This window comes from Dermochelys coriacea, chromosome 1 (assembly GCF_009764565.3).
Source record: "Dermochelys coriacea isolate rDerCor1 chromosome 1, rDerCor1.pri.v4, whole genome shotgun sequence".
NCBI lineage: Eukaryota > Metazoa > Chordata > Testudines > Dermochelyidae > Dermochelys > Dermochelys coriacea.
The window spans coordinates 207,305,912-207,317,962 of NC_050068.2; the positions used below are offsets into that span (position 1 = coordinate 207,305,912).

A 12,051-nucleotide genomic window follows, 5' to 3' on the forward strand; every position below is an offset into this window, starting at 1 on the left:
CTAGCCTCGGTACTGTGGCCACACTCCACCGACTTAATGCACTTAGTGAGGACACATACAATCGACTGTATGAAATCGCTTTCTGAAAAATCAACTTCTATAAATTCGACCTCTTTTTGTAGTGTAGACATACATAAAGAGACAACTTCTCAGAGTATAGGACCCAGAGCCTTAGTGCTCGGGACGTTCAGAAGTACAAACCCTGAGAACAGGCTAGGGGAAGAATATTGCCCTGAGCCCCAGGCAGGTGGAATGGGACTGAGGGGAATGATAATCCGAAGGTAGATTTCTGCACTGAGTACCTTGCTTACTTCAGATACCGGCTCCCTCTTTGGCTGCTGCGTAGAAACTGAAAAAAGGAGAAATTGTTTTCACTTCCTCCCCTCCAAGATAAACAGAAAAAGCAGCTCAAGCCCAAGGGTGCCTCTACAGCACTGACTTCACTCGTGGGATTTTGGTGAAATGCACAAATCCCAGCAACGAGCTCACGGGAGGGATTCTCGTCACAGGTATGAGTATGGATGCAAGACAGTAAGAACTGCCAAGATCAGGACAATGAGCTCATCTACCCTGGCCTGCACCTGCATCCTTGCACTAGATCAGACCAATGGGATGCCGAGCCCCATATGTCCCTCCCTTCCTCTCCCCGCCAAAATCCCCCCAGCAGGTATCACCACAGAGACCGTTGTACTCACCACAGGAGTAAAAAATAGCGGTTGTCACTTTTTGACGGTATTGCTTGATCAATTTAACTGCAAAGAGCAGCCCAAGGCTAGCTGCAAGCACAACGACGAGGCCAACGAGTAAGATGGTATGACCTAGAAGAGGGAGAAACATTGAGTGAGTAACAGAAGGAAGTGGAGAGGGTGGGAGTAAGGACAGGAGCAAGACTGGAAAGGGAACATGTGAAGATGGGGATGGGAGTGAAAGCGGAGGAAAAAGTGGGGAGAGAGGAGGATGCATAGGGCAGTAATAGGGCAGGGAGGATGGTGATGGGGTTGGTAGTGAAAATAGAAGCAAATGGAGGAATGCCAATACCCTGTGTACCCCAGTAGTCATCCTGCACTGAGGGGGAAGTTGGTGGCCTTGGCACTGCGTCACAGACCTTCTTACATTCTTCTTCATTACAGCTGAAAGAGGGAAGCAGAAATCTGAGTGATGTGGGGAATGAGGGCAACATGTATCAAGTATTCCCTGGGACTGCCCCATTTCACAGCCCCTTGCAAATCTGCCTGGTGACAGCACTAGGGGGCAGCCTGAGCCTGGAAGATGAGGTTATTCAATCTGCCTGCAGAAGGTCAGTGCCTAATGGAGTCCACTCTCACTGTTGCACAAGTAGGGGGAGCATAGGAACAGGAAACCAACCTGTTGCAAAGGTTGCAGCTATTTTTGTGCAGGAAGTATCCAGGGTAACAGTCACAGATCGTGTCACTGTTCTTTGTACCTGTACAGAAAAGAGGGAAATGTCAGCTCCACGGGAGATGATGGAGAAGGAAAATCCCTTGAGGGTGGGGAGAGGATGATCTCTCTTTGGGGGTGAGGAAATTGTTGTCAGGAAGGTGAATCACTCCATGGCATGGGTGTTTGGGAGGAGATGGGGGCAGGTATGACACTCCCTGGTAGATAGTGGTTGGGGAAAACTGTTTCAGAGCAGGGGGATCACTCTCTGGCACAGGACTGAGGGAAACTGCTCCAGGGTAGCAGAAACTGGGTTGAAGGATGGAAACAGAGGTGCACAAGGGAAAAAATTCACTACAGAGCAAGCAGGAGGGGAAGGGGAGGGAGAAGTGGCTCCAGAGCAGCAAGCATGGGTGAGGAAGCCAATCAGGGCAGGGGGAAAGGGAGAAATCACTCTGAGGTGTGGGATGTCATGTGTGGGCAATATCTGTAAGAAAAAATGCTCTAGTGCAGTTATGAGGGAAACTTCTCAAGGGGAAGTCACACCATGAAGGAGGGAGGGAACCAGATAAAGGGCAGGGCAGGGTGGAGGAGAGGCAAAACTCACTTGAGGAAGGGAGGGAAAATGGCTCCAGAACACATGGGGGGGGAGATGGGGAGAGCACTAGGGGGAGGAGGGAGAGAAACAGCTCTAAGTCAGAGGAGAGGGAAGGAAATTGCTCAAGGGCAGGGGGAGGAGGGAAGTCACTCTAGGGCAAGCGTGAGTGTGTGCAAGTGTGAGAGGGAGAGACATGAGAATGGGAAGGGGCAGGACAGAGGAGGGGACGTGCCTAAGGGGCAGGGAAATTCATACCAGGGAAGGTGTGAGATGTGGAAGGGGAAAATTGCCAAAGAGAGGGAGACTAGCTTCAGAACAATTGGGTAGGGAGCTGTACTATGGGAAAAGAAGGAAAACAGACTACGGGAGAAAGGGGATGGAGGAGGAAATGAGTCTAGGTCAGGAGGGAGGTGGTGCAGGACTAAGGCCTGGTCTACACTAGAAAATTAGATTGGTTTAACTCTGTTGGTCGGGGATGTGAAAAATCCACACTCCTGAGTGGCATAGTTAAGCTGATCTAAGTCTCTGTGTGGACAGTGCTAGGTCAATAGAAGAATTCTTCAATCAATCTAGCTAGCATCTCTCAGGGAGGTGGATTATCTATGCCAATGGGAGGCATTCTCCCATCAGCATAGGTAGTGTCTACACTGAATTGCTACAGTGGTGCAACTGTAGCATTTCAAGTGTAGATAGACCAGTAGTCTCTCCATAAGAAGGAGAGGGGTATGGAAAAATCACTCCCAATTCAGGGAGAGGCTGGAGGAGAGAACTGCCCCATGGCAAGGGAGAGGGAAATCAATCAAGGGCAGGGGGAGCAGAGGAGAAAGTGATTCTACAGCAGTGTGGGAGCGCATCACTCCAGGGCACAGGAGGTGTAAAACTGCTCCAGAGTGTGTGAGACAGAGAGTGTGTAGGATCCTTCCAGGGCTTATTGAGGGGAGTGGGAAGACATTGCTCCAGAGCAGCAGGGGAGAGGTATCCAGAGTAGAAGGAAAAATTTGCTCAGGACAACAGACTGGCTCCAGCACAGGCAAGTGGGCAGAGGTGGGAGGAATTAATATGAAGCAGGAAATTTCTCCTGGGTATATGGAGGGAGGAAAAGTTCACTCTCTGGGACAGGAGAGAAATATAATCTGTGATGGGGGAGCAAAGACTGCACTGGGGCAAGGAGGGGTAGCGAAGACTGTAGAAGGTGAAATCATTCTTGGACTCAGGGAAATAAAGTAGGAGGGAAGGAACAAGAAATTGCTCCAGGAGAGAAATAACTCCAAGGCAGGGGATTTGGCTCCCTCAAGACAAGTGGGTGAGAAGAAGGGGTTGCTATGTCCTGCCCTGACAGCAGTAGCAGCTGTCTGCGTCACACTCACATTTTTGCCGGATGGTCCCATTGTGGCATAGGCTGCAGTTCAGACATTTGAATAAAATACTGTCTGTTTTCTGAAATTGGTTGGGCAGACAGCCACAGACAGTATCCTTCTTTTCAGTGCACTCAGACAGTGTTATCTGCTTGAATTCTGAGGGGCGACAGAGAGAGAGACATGATTCCACCCTCTTTCCACCACTGGATCCTCTTCACGGTGACAGCACAGGCCGGAAACAGGCATCATCCTCTGCTTTCCCCCAACTAAGAGTTGGTACCAAAGAGCCTGACGATCACTCCCTACAAGCTCTTGTCCTCATCAAAATACCACCACCCCATTGCAATTACTAACACTCTCCCTATCCCGTTCCTCCACTGTTCTTGTCCCCATCCACCCACCTCCATTCTATCCTAATTCCTCACTACCGCAGCCCCACGTCCACTCCTGCAGTGCCTGTCCCGCCGCCACCACCCGCTTCCTCCATCCCCATCCTCTGACGGGTGAGACTCACCTGAACGGCACCGATTGCAACTAATGCATTTCCTCAAAATGTTATCTGTAGCCGTGAACGTGCCCTTAGGACATTGCATGCAGCGGGTCGCAAGACTGTCTGACTGACAGTCTTCTGCCAAGTAAGTCCCTGAAACAGAATCACCTAACAGGGATCTGACAGGCATAGAGAGACATTCTCCTAGGGCAAATGAGAGACATGGACACTGCAAGGGAAAGGGGAATCCAGAGCTGAGAGTCTGCTCTAGCTATAGGCAAACTAGACAATTGCCAAGGGTGGCAGCTTTCTGGGGGGTGGCTCCCACATGGCATTGTGACCTGGCATGCTAAAGGGTGGGGTGATTTTGTAGTTGGAGGGGTACACTCTGAAGTTTTGCCTAGGCAGCAGATTGTCTTGAGCAGCATCTGGCTGAGTGTGCAAGTAAATGGTATGTTTCCTTAGCCCCAGCAGGAGATGCACTCACCAGGGTGGGGCGACAAGGGGAGAGGAGATCCCATGACTAAGAGTACATGTCTCCTTTACCCCAGGATGTGGCATTCTCACCAGGGATAGCTGGGGAACAAGAGATATTTGGACTGAGAGTTCAGGAAATAGGAATTCCTCTCTGGTCTTAGCAATAATGACTCACTGTTACACTCTATTGTACCTGCGTGGCATCTCATGCAGCAGTGGGTCCTGTTGGAGTGTAGGTACTTTCCCACCTGACACTTTAGCTCCCTCTTCTTTCTCCCCAGGGCTATCCCATGTATTTGTAGGGCATCTGGGTTTGGGGCTACTCCCAAGCATTCTTCAGCCCACACCCAGGCCAGAGTTAGAATGAGCTGCAAAGGAAAAAGACCATTGTGAGAAATTATTTCTTTGGGTAGAATTCACAGCTGAGCCTAGCACCAGCCTGTCATGACAATGAGACCAACTGAGCTTTCTTAAGGGAGACTGTAATGGATACAAGGCCTATGGACTAATATGAACCACATGGAATTTTAAGGAAGGACTGAAATCTCTTCACTTGAGTCATGCAAAAGACAACCTAATTCCTGATTAAATCTTTTTTTGTAATACATTCACTGTTTAAAAACTAATATGCTCCAGGACTACAAAGACAGACATCCTGACACTTCCAAAACTGTCTAGAAAGCTTCAGAGCAATGTAACATCATTACAGCAACTCACACATCTATAATTATACGAGTATCACACACATCCTTTATTTTAATGTTTTTGTTTTGTCGGTGTTTGGTTGGGAAAATTGTTTTAACAAAATAATTTATAAAGCTGTGAGCTGAGAATATTTTTGACTGCAGTCTTATTACTATTTCCATCAGTTAAGAAAAGTTATTTTCCTTCCTCGTTTAAAAACTTTTTTACTTTGTATGTTACCTCACACTGTTTATTGAGAAGTTAAGCCCTGAGCTGTGAGAAAAAAAAAAAAAGAACACCCAATGTGAAAACTTTTTAATGCACTACACATCTAAAAGCTAACACTTGATATTTTGGTGGCCTATATAGGCATAATGAGTTAAATAATATTTTTCCCTTGTACCTGGAATGGGCTGACTTCTCAATGAGAAGTGTGCTGTGAGAATGTACTTGTTTTGCTTTGCTTCTGTGAAATTGTTTTGATCTTTGTTTTTATAAGTTCTTTGTAATTTTATTTGAGGGCAATGTTTTCCTAACTTGCTCTTGTGAAAGGAATTAGTACAGCTGCAAAGAAACAGATTTTTTTCAGTTGTGAGAACTCTAGCAAAGTGAAAGCTAAACCAATAAAGTGTTGCGGTTGTGGGTTTAGGAAAAGATAAGCATACAAAGGTGCCTATTACAGCTGTATGCCATCCTATTCCCCTCTCAAAAGTCAGAAGTTTTTAAGAGAAAGTTACTCATATGAAAGCCATTCAAAACTACAGAAATGGTAGGAAAATGAAATTCTGGCAAACAGGGGGACCTCCCCTCTCCAAGAATGTCAGAGAACTATGAATTATAAATAACAGATAAGAAACTGTCAGCTCTTTCAGTTGCCACAAAACAGTCAAAGAGAGATAAAGAATGTATTTAAATGTATATTTATGTGATATATCGAACCAACTTCTAGGTGCTCCAAGGCCACTGGGCTGACCTAGGCTCAAATCCAAAGATGTTTGCAAGAGGGACTTGAAAACTTTCAACATCAACACTGCAAGCTGGGAAGATGCAACTAGCAACAGGCCATACTGGAGTGCTACAGTGCACCAGGGACTCAAAAAGGCTGAAGAGAGGTGGTTGAGAGAGGAAAGTGCAGCAGGCCTCAAGAGCTAGTAGCGCACCAACTTTATCTTCTTGCCTGGTGCCTTATGCCCACATTATCTGTGGCAAGGACAGTCACTGAAGAATTGGACTTTTTAACCACTCACAATGCTGTAGTGTGACACATAGTAACTGAACTGCTTTGGCATTTATATCATCAACTTTCAAGATGGACAGTTGCCATTAACCAACTCGCATGGAGGCAGAATGGAATCCACAGTTCCAAGAATAAGCCAGTTGGACACAAAGAACTGATTGCAGCAATTGATTATTTGCTGGAAAGAAAGTGGAATAGCATTCACGCAGATGGTCTGACAATAATGAAGCTGATGTTCTAGCCAAAGAAGAAGCTTTCAACAAGTTACCCTGGGAATGTATAAACATGAACCAAGTGTAAATAAAGTACATAGTGTAAATATAGGAAATACTAGAAAAGCCAAGTATACAAAACACCAGGTCATGTAAGCTGATTACTCTGATACCACATCTTCAGGCGTAACAGATAAAGGGACAGGGATGAATCAGATTTTGTGAAAGCTGTTACAAGACAGTCATTTCTAGGCTTTACAAATACATAAAAGGCTAATAAGTTTTATTACTGATCAAGATCTGCGGAATAACGAAGAACTATAAACCAAGGATGAACCAAAACTAATGACTCAGCCTTTTTAAAAGACTTTTACACACACAAAATACCATGATAACTAGTTCCCAAGAACTATTCAGAACTTTTGTTAATGCATATCCATGATGATTTCTATAGAAGTAGTCATTTAGGAATCCATGACATCTATCAAGCACTAAAGTAAGCAACATACTGGCAAGACATGCATGAGCTGCTTTGAAAGAAGTTGTTACATGCCATAAATAGCAACTCACCAGGACAAGGTTCAGACATCCTCTGCAATTCACAGAGATTGCTTTCTCATGGTCAGATTTACAACTTGACTTTAGTGGACCCATTCCACAGATCAAGTTGGGATAAGTAAGTATATACTAACTGACACCTATTTGTTTACAAAATGGAAAGAATTTATTCCCCACATCAAATGTTAGTTCAAACCACCGAACCACAGCATGTGTGCTGGTGAATCATGTTTTTAGTCACTGAGGCTTGCCTTGCGGAACAAGAATCAGAAAGTTTCAGAGGGGTAGCCGTGTTAAGTCTAGATCTGTAAAAGCGGCAGAGTGTCCTGTGGCACCTTACAGACAGACTAACAGATGTATTGGAGCATGAGCTTTCGTGGGTGAATTCCTACTTCGTCGGTTGCATACAACGAAGTGGGTAGTCACCCACGAAAGTTCATGCTCCAATACATCTGTTAGTCTATAAGGTACCACAGGACTCTTTGCCGCTTTTAAGAATCAGAAAGTGGTTCAAGCTGTTTCTGAGACCACGGCAGATATATGTAAAATACTGGGGATTAAACCCAAAGTTACACATTGCATACTGTTTCAGTTATCTAGGCCAGACCCCCTCCACTGTACTGCATTTTGCTGTTCATCAAGGAGCCAGTTCAAGCTCCCTGTTCCACATTTATGCCTCTTCAGGTAGCTGCCTACACCTGTTGCAGTGCCTGTCAGTTGGGATGGGGAGGGAGAGCACCTACATATGCCCATCCCCTGCATCTGCTGGTGATGATACAATGCACAGACCTTACCCACCACAGCTATTGGCTGGTGCAGGGAGGCACTGAGAGTCACCTGCCCCACCCCCACCCCAGCCACCTTCAGCCTGGCAAAACCCAAAGCCACCACCTCTGCAATTCATACCCTCACAGGCACTCCTGCCTAGCCTGAAAGTACTGTAGATGTCTGCAAGTAAGGGGATGAAGGGATGGAGCAAGTAAGAGGAAGAAGAGAGGAAGATGGGTCACTTGCTGGAGGATTCTCTGCTCCTTGAAGTCTTTAAACCACGATTTGAGGACTTCAATAGCTCAGACATAGGTGAGAGGTTTTTCACAGGAGTGGGTGGGTGAGATTCTGTGGCCTGTGTTGTGCAGGAGGTCAGACTAGATGATCAGAATGGTCCCTTCTGACCTTAGTATTTATGAAAACAAGGGAGAAGAAACAGAGGGAGGAAATGGGGAAGAAAATAAATAGTTGCAGAGGGGAATAGAGGGGCTGTTGGTGAGGACACGTTGGCTGAAGTATTGGAATTAGAAAGACGGGCTAAAGTACTGAAATAATCATAGGCTCATCATCAGTTTGCTGAGTTTTTATCACCTTCAGGAAGAAACATTTGAGTATTTCAGGGGAAAACAAAATTTTACAACATAGATGCTTTATTAAAATGTAACGAATAGGTAAGCTCACTTCCTGTATTCTGTGGTATTTTAATAGATCATTCATCTGTATTATACAATAGTTTTTCCCCAGACATATTCATTCCAGTTTCTCATCGCAGAGTTAAAAGCGAACTATTGATTAACACATTCTAATTAAATTTAAATTAAATACATACAATTAAAATTAAAAGCCATAACATTTCAATTATTAATTTTTTTAAAAAACCCTAGCATGTGTCATTTATGTACAACAGAACACAGGTAGTCCACATTTTGGTCATTTGTCACACATTTTGATGGCTCATGTCAAACACTGGCCAATTTGAGAAGGAAAATTGATCATAATCATGCTAAAAAAAGAGTTTGCGCAACCATCCAAGAAACTGGGATTTAAGATTTCCTATAGTTCTTTTGTCTATTCAATCTTTACCAGTTAAGTTCACAGAATTTGTACCTTTTGACCTCATTATAAGCAGCATGAGATTCCTATATCACATACTTTATACGAAAAATAGTGAAGATAGAGCTTCTGGTTTACACACTGAGAAATACATTTATATTAAAGCAAATATTTACAGGAAGATCTTTCCTTGCCCAACAAAACCTGGAAAGAGTAACAGAAATATACAAAACCTATGACAGAAAATATCAGATTGATGGTAAGATATTTCATTTCTAAAACAGAAGGGCCCAGAAAAGCTTTGATGCAGTTGAGAAGATCCCTCTGAAATCATAGGGAAAATGTTATATATGTGGTATATCAGATCAAAATCTCTAAAGGACACCAACTTCGTATCTTAAAATGGGTACATATAAATCACTTAAAAGGGTTTATTCCTTATGATACTGATACAGACAGAGAAAATTATAAAAGCCAGTAAGCAAGGCAAGTTGAAGAAAGAGTTTGCAGTGTTGATATAGTCGTGTTGGTCCCGGGATATGAGACACACAAGGTGGGTGAGGTAATTTTAGACCAGCTTCTGTTGGTGAGAGACAAGCTTTTCAGTTACACACAACAGCTACACAGTCTGAAGGACCTGAAGAGCAGCTCTGTGTAGCTTAAAAGCTTGTCTCTTTCACCAACAGAAATTGTCCAATAAAACACTAGTTCTCAACCAGGGGTACACATACCCCAGCGCGTATTTCAACTCACCTAGATATTTGCCTTGTACAACAAGCCACATAAAAAGCACTAGCAAAGTCAGTACAAACCAAAATTTCATACAGACAATTACCTTATACTGCTCTATACACTAAACATTGAAATGAAGTACAATATTTATATTCCAATTTATTATAATTATATGGTAAAAATGAGAAAGTAAGTAATTTTTCAGTAAACTGTGACGTTTTTGTATTTTTATGTCTGATTTTGTAAGCAAATACATTTTAAGTAAGACAAATCAAACTCCTGAAGGGATACAGTAGTCTGAAAAGGTCGAGAGCCACTGCAATAAAAGATATTACCTCACCCATCTTGTCTCTCTAATGAAGAAAGATAGCAGTAAAGGTGGGGTAAATTTTAAGGATTAGTACAATAATCATGACATGAGGAACAGAATGAATTAGAATCGATATGTATTTAGTTTATTTTATAGAAACACATGGTGGTATTATTTTGAGATGCTGGTTGTACTGGTAACTACCAGATTAGTTAAGCAACTCTTCAAAACAGAAGCAGAAAGTCCTGCACTAGGGGTAGTTTGAAGGAAATATCTCAATACCCAAGAACAGACACTCAAACAATAACAGATGTCTTTTTTGCAACTCAGAACACTGATCTCCCTGTGGAAAGGCAATTAGCTAAACTTAGTGACAAGCCTTTTATGGAATGGAATCACGGACATCTGTCCCAAATAAAAGTATGGTCACTGTTACAGTCTAATGGTATGTCTACACTACCCGCCGGATCAGCAGGTAGCACTCAATATATCGGGGGTCGATTTATTGCGTATAGTCTAGACACGATAAATCGATCCCCGAGTGCTCTCCCGTCAACTCCAGAACTGTGAGAGGCGCAAGCGGAGTCAACGGGGGAGTGGCGGCAGTCGACTCTCCACCGTGAACACGCCGCAGTAAGTCGATCTAGGTACATCGACTTCAGCTACACTATTCTCGTAGCTGAAGTTGCGTACCTTACATTGACTCCCCCTACCCCCCCAGCGTAGACCAGGGCAAAGAGAGCAATAAAAGGAGGTAAATGCTATCACCAAAAGAATTCTGATTCCAAAGACTTGCCCTAAAACCCATCACTGGATCAATGATGCCATGAGAGTTTCTTAAAATGACAGGAAAGATATACAAAACAGGAAAATGTCAGGCTAATGAACTTTTGTAGAAACTTAGTGGTAGCATGCTGGATACTAGAGTATACCTCAATATCACCTGATATCGTCTAAGGATAGCTATTGCTGATTATCAAAAAGAAAAGGAGTACTTGTGGCACCTTAGAGACTTGCATCCAATGAAGTGAGCTGTAGTTCACGAAAGCTTATGCTCAAATAAATTTGTTAGTCTCTAAGGTGCCACAAGTACTCCTTTTCTTGTTGCTAATACAGACTAACACGGCTGCTACTCTGAAACCTGTCATTGCTGATTATAAATCAGATTACTCTAAACTGGGAAGTTGCTTTCCTTCCAGTCACACTTGTGGAGTGGAAGTAGTCTATATCTTAAAGGGAAGTTTTTCAGGGTACATGAACTCAACATGGTAGGACACAAGTTAGCATGGGGTAACTTTAACTCTGCATTCAAGTTTTTATGGCAGTAAATTAATGTATCTAACACAGCAGTAAATTCTAGTGCAGACAGGATACAAATACTTATTGCAAGTGATGCTAACATGTTTACAAACAAATGTTTGTGTTCTAGAACAAACGTTTGTGTAGCATCTACACTAGAATTTACGGTCACGTTACAGTGCTAAATAACATGTTAAAACAACTAAAAATTCAAGTGTAAACAAACCCTTGAGTGTACAAGTACACCAGCTTTTATGGTATAATTACAGCACATGATACTACTGGGGTCTTTTGGGAGGAAGGGAAATTCAAGCTCATCTGTGGACCCAGCTGCTTTTGCCCCTACACTTTTAGATTAAATTTATTCCACTGGCTGCAGGCTACTTTCTCTGTGCTAAATGTTTGTAAAGCAAGAATACAAATATTTAATTGGTGAAAGCAAGCTTCAGTGCTGCCAACTTTCATGACTATTTCACAAATCTCTTGATGTTTGGTGTATTTCCACCTCCATGAGTCACGCCATTGCATGATAATCTCAACTTTCTTTTTTAAAAGAGGGAAGTTAGTGGCCCTCAGAATTGCAGAGAAAAAGCTTGAAAATGTGACTCAAGTGCTCCCTAAAGACTCAAAACCCAGAAATCAAATAAAGAAATCCAACTTGTATTTTTTTTAAAAATATTATGATTTTGAGGGGCAGGAGTCATGATGCTTTAATAAGAACATATCCCTGGGTCCAATTTCTCACAGAGGGAGTACTCACCCCACTGCCCAAACGTTGTATTAGTCGGTGCTGTACTACACAGAAAACCATGGGTGAGTCAAAAGGGAGCACTCTCTCCTTTGAGTCAGTACTAACTCTCATATATAGGTTCTAGGG

General features: G+C 43.3%; 1 protein-coding gene across 8 annotated transcripts in view; it reads right to left on the reverse strand.

Moving 5' to 3' along the window:
• TNFRSF1A (TNF receptor superfamily member 1A) overlaps nt 1-12,051 on the reverse strand; it is a 30,536-nt gene that overhangs the window by 8,224 nt on the left and 10,261 nt on the right. For 4 of the 8 annotated variants that reach the window (XM_038387557.2, XM_043512773.1, XM_038387513.2 and 1 more), the window contains 7 exons: nt 4,515-4,689; nt 3,869-3,997; nt 3,364-3,510; nt 1,366-1,444; nt 1,039-1,130; nt 696-818; nt 303-349 (listed from right to left, as the gene is read on the reverse strand). In XM_038387557.2, the coding sequence (XP_038243485.1) occupies nt 303-349; nt 696-818; nt 1,039-1,130; nt 1,366-1,444; nt 3,364-3,510; nt 3,869-3,997; nt 4,515-4,530 (633 nt within the window). In that variant the 5' untranslated portion in view covers nt 4,531-4,689. The remainder of the gene's footprint in view (nt 1-302; nt 350-695; nt 819-1,038; nt 1,131-1,365; nt 1,445-3,363; nt 3,511-3,868; nt 3,998-4,514; nt 4,690-12,051) is intronic. The other 4 variants (XM_038387547.2, XM_043512761.1, XM_043512766.1 and 1 more) reach the window with 4 other exon arrangements.